General features: G+C 59.5%; 1 protein-coding gene across 2 annotated transcripts in view; it reads left to right on the top strand.

Annotated features, from left to right (window-relative positions):
* FADS2 (fatty acid desaturase 2) overlaps positions 1-6,536 on the top strand; it is a 35,361-nt gene extending 28,825 nt beyond the window's left edge. For both annotated transcript variants that reach the window (XM_032640288.1, XM_032640289.1), the window contains 5 exons: positions 3,041-3,138; positions 3,376-3,472; positions 3,779-3,858; positions 4,319-4,444; positions 4,777-6,536. In XM_032640288.1, coding sequence (XP_032496179.1) covers positions 3,041-3,138; positions 3,376-3,472; positions 3,779-3,858; positions 4,319-4,444; positions 4,777-4,828 — 453 coding nt within the window. In that variant the 3' untranslated portion in view covers positions 4,829-6,536. The remainder of the gene's footprint in view (positions 1-3,040; positions 3,139-3,375; positions 3,473-3,778; positions 3,859-4,318; positions 4,445-4,776) is intronic.
* The last annotated feature ends 4,306 nt before the right edge of the window (positions 6,537-10,842 follow it).

The following is a 10,842-nucleotide window of genomic DNA, read 5'->3' on the forward strand; positions in this document are numbered from 1 at the left end:
AGGGACAGCGGGAAAGGGAATCAGACTTTGTACCCGAACCGGCTCAGGTGGCCCAGCCAGGGACATTTGATCGGGCCCCTCAGGGCAGGGCTCTCCCGCTGGGGAGTAGGGTTCAAGCTTGGGTTTCTAGTACAAAACTGTAGCTGACTGCGGCCAGGCATGGCGCCAGACCCAGCACTCCCCTCAGGGGCCCACAGGGGCAGAGGCATGCCCTGCGCTGTGGTTTTCTGATTCATGGTAACAGTGAGCTTAGGTGCCAAGCGCGGCTGTGACCTGGGGCAGTGGTCCTCAACAGGGACAGTTCTACTGAGCCACTTGGCAACATCTGGGAGACTTTTTTTTTTTGGCCGCGCCATGCGGCATGCGGGATCTTAGCTCCCTGACCAGGGATCGAACCCGTGCCCTCTGTAGTGGAAGCTCGGAGTCTTAACCACTGGACCACCAGGGAAGTCCTGGGAGACATTTCTGATTGTTGTCACAACTCGGGGGAGGTGGAGAGCTGTTGGCCTCTAGTGGGCATCCTACCATGCCCACGACAGCCCCCCAGAGCTGAGAATTATCCAGCCCCAAATGCCAGCCAGCATGGCCAGTGGTTACATCCTGGGGATGTTTCCCAGGCCTCAACTTCCTGGAGGTCCGATGTATCCGATACCACTTACGGCTCCTTCTTAAAATTCTCCCTGTCAGCTTCCAAGTGCCGCCTCTGCTGGTTCTCCTCCACCTCTGTTTCCCTGCATCTCCTTCATCCCTTACCTGTGAAACCAGTGGTCCCATAGTCATGTATCGCCCAGCACAACAATACGTAAGCACACACCTCCGTTAATATATATGTACATACTACTGCACTGCGTGTACACAAACAAGGAATTAAAATGAATGTTTAGACCACCTCGGTCCTGAGGTCTTGCCCTCCGCCCACCGCTGGCCCTTCGAATCCCCTCCCCAGCCGCTCCCCCCAACCCCTTTCTACCCCAGCTGATGGCACCCACACCAGGGACCAGCCCAGATTCCTCATGACCAAGCAGTCCCCAGGTGGAGCTGTCCCTGCCTCTTAAATATTTCTGGAATCTGTTATCTCCTCCTCAGTGCCGTGGGTCCTGGTTTGGGCCTCTGTCATTTCATTCCTGAGCTACGGGAATAACCGAATCTCCCCACCTCCAGTTGGCAGGGATCCAGTTTAAGGTCCAGATGGGACCACGTTCTTGTTGTTTAAAGCTCTCAGTGGGTCTTCGTTGCCGGCAAGGTAGAGGCCAGCCCCCCCCAGGCGGACGTGACCTGGCCTTGGTCTCCCGCCTCCACCTCGAGCGCTTGGGCTGGGGTATATGGAGCATATAATCTGTATGCAAACACAGCCCTCGCCCGGTCTTTTCTCTGGGCTTTTCTTTGTATTGGCATCATTCTGCAAACATCCATCCTACTGTTCTTTGCTTAGCTGACGTCCAGCGTATCCCAGCCCAGCGTGGGCACCACCTCCTGACGGAGGCCTTTCCTAAATCAGGATCGGGTCGGGACGTCACGCCACACTCCCATCACCCCTGTAACTATGTGTCCCCTTCCATATGATGTTGAAGGGATCTCTGTATAAGTCTGTCCTTCCAGACGAGGGGCTCTGAAGGACTTCCTTTTGCCCCCAGCACCTCACTCGGTCCCTGACACAGAGAGGGCATTTACTGAGTGTTTGTGGAGCTTAACTGAACAGAGCTCGTCTGAAGGATGAGTTTGCTGAGCAGACAAGGGGAGGAGCTTCCAGGTGGATGCAGCCAGACACAGACACTGCAGCACAGCCTGGCTGTGGGAGACGGGCTGCGGATGAGGCCAGGTCGGTGGGCAGGCATGTGAGGGCCGTGCGGCCTACTAAAGGGCTGGATTTTATCCTTTGTCCCCCGGCAGGGAAGGAGGCCCGTGATGGCTTTGAGGATCGCAGTGGCGTGGTCCAGCTTGCATGTCAGGAAAGTCTCTGTGGTAGCAAAGTGGTGCAGAGACCAGATTGGAGTCTTTAGAGCTCAGACTTGTGGGCTGTGCTTATTGTGGCAACACCTTCAAGCCATGTAGAATCTCAGGGTGTGTGGGGGTGTTCTCTTCCCATCCTGCAGATGGAGGAACTGAGGCACAGCTCAGAAAGTTACTTACGGCTACACAGAGTAGGGTGGAGCGCTAATTAATGGCCAGAAGCCTGACCAGGAGCCTCTGCTCTCATCACTACCCTGCCGAGTGTCTGGGAGAAGTGATGAGGGAGAGGAAACAGCCAGTGCAAAGGCCCTGAGGTGGGAACAGGCTGGGTCAGGGTGGCTGAGAAGAGAGTGGCCCCCAATCCCTGTGGGCTGATCTGGGTGGGATGGGAGGGCTTAGCAGGGAAAGATAGAGTCTGCTTGGAGCTAAGATGGTCTCTCTGGTTGCCATGGTTATGGAGCCATTGGGGCAGCTGCGGGAGGTGCTTGCCCAGGAAGGGAGGAGAGCTGAGAGGAAGAGGGGCCAGGAGGAGAATCAGGTGTGCGAAGAGGGCCAGCAGTGTCAGAGGTTGCTGGGAGGGCCCAGAGGCGGGCGATGGATGGTGTCCCTGGCCTTTGTTGTGCTGGAGTGACTGTCCGGGAAGGAGACCCAGGTGGATGAGCAGTTTGTGAACCTGCAGGTGTCAGGGGTGCGCGCAGATGGTAACGCACCTTCAGAATCCCCAGGACCAAAAAAAAAAAAAGAATCCCCAGGACCATGAACGAGCTGCTGACCCCCGGCCCCTCCCCAGGGCCGGCATCTGCTGGTCCCCATCCCTGTTTATTTCCCTAAATGCAGAGCTTGCAGCCCCCTTCCTGTTGCTAAAACACTCAGCATTTCCCTAGACATAAAGACAGTCGTGCACAGCCTGCACCGGCAGGCGTCGCGTCCTCAGCGGGCCTGGTGCCCAGTTTCACGGAGGCCTGTTGAACTTCCTTGGCCCCCTTGGCCCAGCAGTGAGAGGGAGGTGCTGTGTACACACACCTGTGGTCGGGAAGCCGTACCGGGGGGCGGGCGGGACACTCCCATACCTAACTGTTTCTCTCCGCAGGACTTGGCCTGGGCCATCAGCTACTATGCCCGTTTCTTCATCACCTACATCCCTTTCTATGGTGTCCTGGGAGCCATCATTTTCCTCAACTTCATCAGGTGCCTGCGCTTTGCTGGTTAATAATCCCTGGGCCCCTCGAGCACTGGCACTGATGGGGGCTTTGATGCGAGGCCCCCAAGAGGAAAGGCTCAGAGGTCCCCACTTCCTGCCCCGGCCCCCCATCAGGGGCTGCACTCACTCCAGCCCCCACCCGCCCTGGGCTGCGCGGGGTCGGGAGGGAGGCTCTGTTCCCACCGATTCCCCGGGCTCCAGTGCTGAGCCGAGCTCGCTTCCAGGTTCCTGGAGAGCCACTGGTTTGTGTGGGTCACGCAGATGAACCACATCGTCATGGAGATTGACCAGGAGCCCTACCGTGACTGGTTCAGCAGCCAGGTGAGGGTGGCCAGAGCTGGCCACCGGGGCCCTGCGGAGCCTGGACCCGAGGTCCATGTCCTTGGTTCCTGGGAACGTGGCTGCCCAGTGGGCCCGGCGCCGTCCTGCACTTTCCTGGGGCTGCCTGTGTCCTTCCGCTGGGAGGAACAGGGCTGGGCAAGAGAGAGTGGCGGGGAGCTTTTGGAGGGACCAGTGGGGAATCTGGGCAGGGCGGTGAGACCCCTGGGTAAGGCTGGGCCTCGTGGGAAGGAGACGGGGCCCTCTGTGCTTTGGCTCTTGGCCACTCATCCCCCTTCTCCCTGATAGCTGGTAGCCACCTGCAACGTGGAGCAGTCCTTCTTCAATGACTGGTTCAGCGGCCACCTCAACTTCCAGATCGAGCACCAGTGAGCGCAGGCGTGGGCGGGGAGGTGGGAGTGGCTGGAGGGTGGAGGCCATACAGTGGAGGGAAGTAGCTACCAGCCTCCCCGACAGAGGGCAGCAGTTGGGGACTACCTCTCTCTTCCCCAGTGAGGCCCCCCCACCGACCCTAGAGCGTATCTCCACCCCAGTGCCCCCCCGAAGCCTGGAGAGGGGTTCTCCTGCCCTGGGCCATATGGTATAGTGACGCCCACCCCTGCACGTGTGGCTTGGCATCTTCCTTGATCCCGTGAGCCTAGCAGGGCAGGTGATTGGTCCCTTTATTGCCAGGGAACCCGAGGCCCAGCCCTCCCCCTCCACATGCCAGCCGCCCCTGTGGGCACATAGGGAGAGATGGACGGGGTCCCCTGGGCCCGGCCAGCCTCCAAGTGGGCTGTGAGAGGAGGTGGGTGCTTCCTCACGCCCGGCCCCCCGCACTCTCCCCAGCCTCTTCCCCACCATGCCCCGGCACAACCTGCACAAGGTCGCCCCGCTGGTGAGGTCCCTGTGCGCCAAGCATGGCATTGAGTACCAGCAGAAGCCACTGCTGCGGGCCCTGCAGGACATCATCAGGTAAGGGCTGGCGGGCACGGGTGCTGGCGCCCCTTGAGGTCCGTGGGGCACGGGGGGAGACTGAGAGGCATGTAGCTGGGACCACCCATGGTGAAGACGGGGTGACAAGAGGAGCCCCCAGCCGGCCCCTCTGTCGCTAGGAATTGCCTGGCCTCTGTGTGGGTTGGATGAGGACCTTCCCTTGGTCCTTCCACAGGGGTCTCCCGGGGAGCCCTGAGCTAGCAGGCCCGCGGGCCCCTGGCTGAGAGCTGAGAGGAGGCACCCATGCTCCCAGCCCCCCGCTTCCTGAGGCTCCCTGGTCCCTGACTGTCCCTATCCCTCTCTCTTCCCAGGTCCCTGAGGCAGTCTGGGCAGCTGTGGCTGGACGCCTACCTCCACAAATGAAGCTGCAGCCCTCCGGGTGCCCATGGGGAAGGGGGACCAGGTGGGGATGGTGGCCAAAGGGAAGGGTGGGACTTGGTTCAGCGGGCTCTCATGAGGCTGTGGTACCTGCTGGCTCACAGACTCTGGGTTCGGTCTTTCCTGTTTTGCTCTCTGGTTTCGCTGCCTTTGCGCCTCCCCCAGCACCCTCCCTCCTGGGGCCTGCCCGGTCAGCCCGGCTCTCCCCACCTAGGAGCAGAGCCAGGTGGCTCCAGCCTGGCCATTACCCTCTGCCCCTAAGCATCTGCCAGACCAGAGGTGCACAGGTGCAGCCTGTGGCCCCCACCCCCTTGCACCTGGCCTCCAGGCCTCACACCGCTTTCTGTTCTCCCTCAGATGCTCTTGAGGTCTGCAGGGCTGGGTCCTAGCCAGCAGGACGGCTCCCTGAGCCTGCAAGCCTGGCTCCACCCTCCCTGATGGCCGCCCACCGTCTGCCCCTATGTGGGGCGGCGTGCTTTGTGCCTGGGTCTCCTTCCCACCGCCAGGATTGGTACTTGGGGCGTCCCTGCAGGTCCCACCTTCTCTTCAGATGTCTTCAGCCCCTGGGCCCTGACGCCAGTCTCCCTGTGCCTGTAGCGCAGCCAGCTCAGGCCTCAGGGCCCAAGGAAATGTCCTCCTGGCCCCACTGGAGCCCTCTGACCCAGGGCTCGAGCAGTTCCATCCTGCTGCTTCCCAGCTCCAGAGCCTGGGACTTTGGGTCCAAGGGGGCAGTGCCACAGATGGGCTTAGCAGAAGCATTGGCCAGGTCAGGGGTCAGCCAGCCTGTAGGCTCAGCCCTGTCCCCCCATCCCTGTTCAGATGTTTGTCCTGGTTGAGAGGCCTAAAATTCCGGAGCAATCAGACCCTTCCCCAGAGTGCTCCGTTACCTACCAGGCAGTGCCAGCCAGTCCCTGGCTGCTTGGCCCGTGCAGACTTGGGTCCCACAGGCTGCAAGCGGGCACTGGAGCCCGGGGGCTCATCCCAGCCCCTCCCAGGTTGGGGCTGCCCGCGTGGACACTCTCTTTCACCGTCTTCTATGCTGTCATGTCTTTTCCTGGTTTTTTAACCTTTTGCTACAGGATGAATTCTGACGGGGGTGGCAATGGGACTGGGCCATGTGACAGTCTGCCTGTTACCAGCCGCCCCCCGCAGCCTCCCCAGGCCCCACAGTGGGTTGAGCTGGGCTCACTCACTGAGGCCATGGTGGCCCTGAGTGTTGGGAGGCAGAGAAGGAAGGAGTCCCGGAGGAGGTGACCCTGAGGAGCCGGGGGTTTGGGGGGGACCTAGTGGGACAAGGAGGGGTTGGGGCTGGAGGCCAGACAGCTGAGGGGACAGGAAAGTGAGAGGGGAGGGTGGGGAGCTTGGTGCCCCTGGGAGGATCCAGAGCTGCTGCATTTGGAAATTAACCCACTAACCATTATGTAGCTCCAGGGGAGGGCGGGACAGGAACCAGCTGCTGGCCAGCCAGGACGGACCCGCCCTGGCTGGTGATGGACCTTCAGGTTGCCATGGCAACGAGGGTCCGCCTGCGGCCCTCCCACTGAGAACACACTGGCCAGAAGAGCTGCTGTCCCTCCCCTGGGGCAGAATGGATCCATAGGGAACTGATCTTAATTTCTATCATGTTGCTTCCCCACCCCTACATTTTTGGAAATAAATGAAGTGATTTTATTCTCACTTCCGTGATCAGCGATGGCCGCGTCCTGCATGCTGATGCCAGGTGGGATGTCGGCGGAGGGTGGAGGAGGGGGCCCATGTTGCACTGGGAGCCCTTTCCCTCTGTCCACCCCTCCCCAGCCCCCTCTCCCCGCCACGCCTTTGCTCGGGAGAGGACTTCCTCTCCCCTTCCCTGCAGTGCACTCCAGGCCAGGAATTTTGGACAAATGGCCCAAATAAATGAGCCCTCCTTCCTCTTCCTGGGGGCTGGGGACTCTCGGCAGCTCCCGCAAAACCACCACCACCGGAGTGAGGCTTTCCGGAAGGTCTCCGGGGGGCAGCAGGGGGCTGGCACAGGCCACCTCCTGACATCCTCATTCCCCATCCCCCTCCTCCTTTAGGGAGCAGTTGTCTGCCCACAGGCCCACATCAGCTGGCTTCTGCTGGATTCCCCTCTACGCGTTTCTGGTCACTGTACCGAGCGCTGGGGGCAAAGAGTCTCAAGGGGCTGAGGAAAGCCCTGGGGACAAGATGTCTTGTGGCCGCTGTGCCCGTGCAGTGGCTCATTCAGTCCCCAAGCCTGGAAAGAGTCCACAGGAACGCGCCAGGGGCACTCGTACAGTTTTTACCTCCCAGTGGCTCCCACACTGCTCTCTGATGACCCTGCTCTGGGCTGGCTCAGCTGGCAGGTCAAGCTGGCTGTGCCAGGGAAGAACCAAGAGGTTCACGGGGGCCAGAATCCCAGAGGCTCCCCACCTGGCCTTGCACCTCCTCCCAGCAGGGCTGGGGAGGCTCCAGAGTAGACACTTGCCCTCCCTCTTGCTTTGCCTATGACCTCAGTATAGCGGGCAGGGACAGCCAGCTGATCCAGGTAGGGTGTGTGTGTGATTCCCCAGTGGGCACAGCCTGTGGAGTAGGACCTAGGATTCCAGAAGCCTCGAGCCAAGAGGCAAAGACCCAGCCCTGGCTCACTGAGCGGCCTTGGGTGAGTCCTTTGCCCGCCCCAGCCTTGAAGGCTGAAGTCTCCCCATTTGTACAGAGAAGGCAGTGGGCTACAGGGCTCCAAGGATGCTGTCATCTCCCAACACTGTGAGCCCTTGGCCTTGCCCTGCCTGGACACCCACTAGAAGCCTTCAAATCTGGGAGACATTGGGGAACAGACCTTTCATCCTTCTTACCTGTGCCTGTGTTCTGCCTCCTACCTGGGCTGGGCCTCGCATCCTGACTCGCAGGATGGTAGAGTACACACACACCTCTGTACCCCTGCCGGCTGTAAGTCCAGCATCCATCACCAGTGACAACCAGGATCCCAGGAGGGGGAGGAGAGTGGTGGCTCTGAGGGCATCAGGTTGATGGGCACTTGGCCCAGGTTGATGGGCACCTGGATCTTCTGTGACTTCTCCCCCCCTCCAACTCCCCACCTTGCCCTGATGTATTACCTTTGGGGCAAGAAACTGGGGACACCCATACCTGCTCTCTGTCCAAGCGCCCCTCCTGTCCCCAGACTGCTGAGGCTCTTGCCCAACCCAGAATCGTGGGTTTCTGATCCCCACCCCTTGCCAAAGGCATTACACCCTAACGTGCAAGGCCCTGAGTGGTCTCAGGACCAAACCTCCATTCACAGGTGAGGCTGAGGCCAGAGGGAAAGGACTGGCTTGAGGGCACCCGGTGCAGCAGCTGAAGCCCGGCTCTTCACCCTGCACTCCACCTGGCATGTCCTTCACCGCCGCCAGGGAAGGGCCGTTTCCCAGACCATGGGCTCTTCCCATCCCATCAGGCCAAATGTCAGACTGCTCCTGAGAGGCCCAGCGGCTGGGTGGACGGGGTGGAGACACGCAGGGAGTTAGTCCCTGTGGAGGGGATAAGGGCTCACCCGTGGCAGGTGGCTACCCTGATAAGGCTATCAGCTTTGTGGGTGGCGTGGACATATGCTGGGCACCGGGCCCAGAGGAGGGGCTGGCAGAGCAGCCTGTGGACCTGGAGCCCCAGAGGTGGTCACTGGCTTGACAAGTTCCTCAGGCATCCAGTGGGACACTCAGACCCTCTTGGCCCACTGGGAGGAGAGAGGAGGCCTTTGGTGGGAGGGGCAGGGTGGAGGTGGCAGCCACCTAGACTGGGCACAGACAGCCCTCAGGAGTGACAGGCTACTGCTTGTGTGACACAGTGCCTCGGGGACTCCTCAGCTGTCCCAGCCACGCCGTCCCTGGAGAGGTGTGCCCCTCTGGACAGAACACAGCTTCTCACCCCTGGTCTGAGTCTGAGATGGAAATGATTAGCTGTGGATCCAGTAGGGTACCTACACCATCTATGAAGAAACCGAGGCCTGGAGGGGGAAGGCAGGGCCCAGGCAGATCTGGAACCACTAGCCCGTGCATAAACAGAACAAGAGAACACCTAGCAGGCTAGGACTTAAAGATCATGTCTCTACTGTCCTCTGCTATTATAAATACATTTCTTTGAGTTTTGAAGGCATTTGGGTCTTTCTTCCAAATTATCTGGTTTAAGAGCAAGTATCCAGGAGGACTAGTGACAGGTACCAGGGGCTTGGAAAGGGCCAAGGAGATGGAGGCAGCCAGGTGCTCCAGGACATGTGTGGGGTTGGGGTGGGGCGGGAAAGACCTACCAGCTGCTTCCAACATTACAGGCAGGGGCTGGGTCTTGTGAATCTCCTTTTCCCCCATCTGCCCAGGCCAGCTCACAGAAGACTCTGATTAAATGCTGGTTGACTGAAGCGGGCAAAAGGCATGGCTTCCCTAAGGAGTTTTGCTTCTCCTCTGGGCCCAAGACTGCAGACTGTAAAGCAGGGCCACGGCCTTTCTTAGAGTTTCCGCCAAGGCCCTTCCCTCCTTCCTTGTACAGACCCAGCCCAGGCCCTGTGACTGCATAAGAAACCTATAGACATAGAAGGGGGAACTCAACTAGGGAGAGGGGTGGTTGACTTGTCCTCAGGGGTTCCAGCATGGGGGACAGAGAGGGACAAGGGCAAAGATGACCCACCAGTGAAGGATATCAGGCAATAGGGAGTGGGGTGGCTAACTGAGGCCAGGGGGCCTTCCCAATGGTCTTTTCAGCAAGTTACTAGGCAACTACCCATTTGCAGTTGTGAGGGCCCACTGCCCTCAGCCACCACCAGGGGCAGCACGGAGCTCGGCCTGCCCCACATTGGTGCAGATACTCCAGGTACCTCTGGGGGGCGTTGCAGGCTCAGCGTTCCCGCTGGGTGGGCACCCGCTGTCCCCGAGTCTAGTGTGTTAGCATTTCCCTGATAAGGGCATCAGAGTCACTGCAGGAAAGGCACTGACCATCTGCCCAGGGGGATTGCCATCCCAGGGCCCACAAGGCACCAGGAGTCAGCAGGTGACCACAGGAAGAGGGACTCCCACAAAGAGAACAGCCTGTGCAGGGGCCCTGGAAGTGGGACTTGCCCTAGACACAAGGATTTGCTCTCAGGGCAGGAAGTACCTTTCAAGGACAAAACAGGCTTGGAGGCAGCCAAGTGCTTTTCTCAGGTGAGAGCAGGTGATGGCCCCAGGGCCATGGACTCTGCAGAACATTTTAAAAATAAATGTCTAAGCCCTATTGCTGGAACCCCTAAGCAAAGAGCCCTACATAGCATCCCTTTTTTTTTTTTTTTTTCAAAGCATCCCTTTGATCTTCCATCACCCTAGGAGGTCATACCATTACTCAAAGAGATTGCATAACTTCCCCAAGGTCACAGCCTAGAGTCCAGGCACAGGCAGGTCTTCCCCTTGGCTGCCTGATTCCAGAGAAGAGGGGGTGGAAGCTGCATGGAGGGGGTCAGGGTGGGGCTGGGTGGTCCCTGGAAAGACTGGACAAGAATTGCGGTACCTGCACCTCTTCCACCTCCTGTAGGGAACCCAGTCTGGGGCCATGGGAGCCCAGACAGAGTGGGGAGCAATCCTGCAGCTGGTGGGGAGATGCCGGCTCCCACTCCAGAAAGTCCCTCGGAGAAATTCTAGCTCAGCATTTCAATTTTTTTTTTTTTAAGCTGCTGACATTTCTTCAAATGAAATCTTCTGCTCAGCTTGGAGCTGCCGAAGTGTGTGTGTACTGGGAGCGGAGGAAGCCCTTCTTCCCACCTTCAGGAAGCCCCAAGAGGCAACTCAAATCCCTCCCCAGAAGTGTCCAAACACCACAGGCCCAGGCCAACCACACCCATCTTCCAGATGAGGAGCCCAAGGCTTATTAGTGAAGGACAGCGCTGTGCTCTCAGACTCTAGGGATGGAAACAGCCCCTTCCCAGGGGTCCCGCCTGAATGGTTCACTGCAGGCAAGCACCTGGCCCCGGGCAGGCACTGGGGGGATCCAGGATCACCTCCTGA

This window comes from Phocoena sinus, chromosome 8, assembly GCF_008692025.1.
Source record: "Phocoena sinus isolate mPhoSin1 chromosome 8, mPhoSin1.pri, whole genome shotgun sequence".
Classification (NCBI taxonomy): Eukaryota; Metazoa; Chordata; class Mammalia; order Artiodactyla; family Phocoenidae; genus Phocoena; species Phocoena sinus.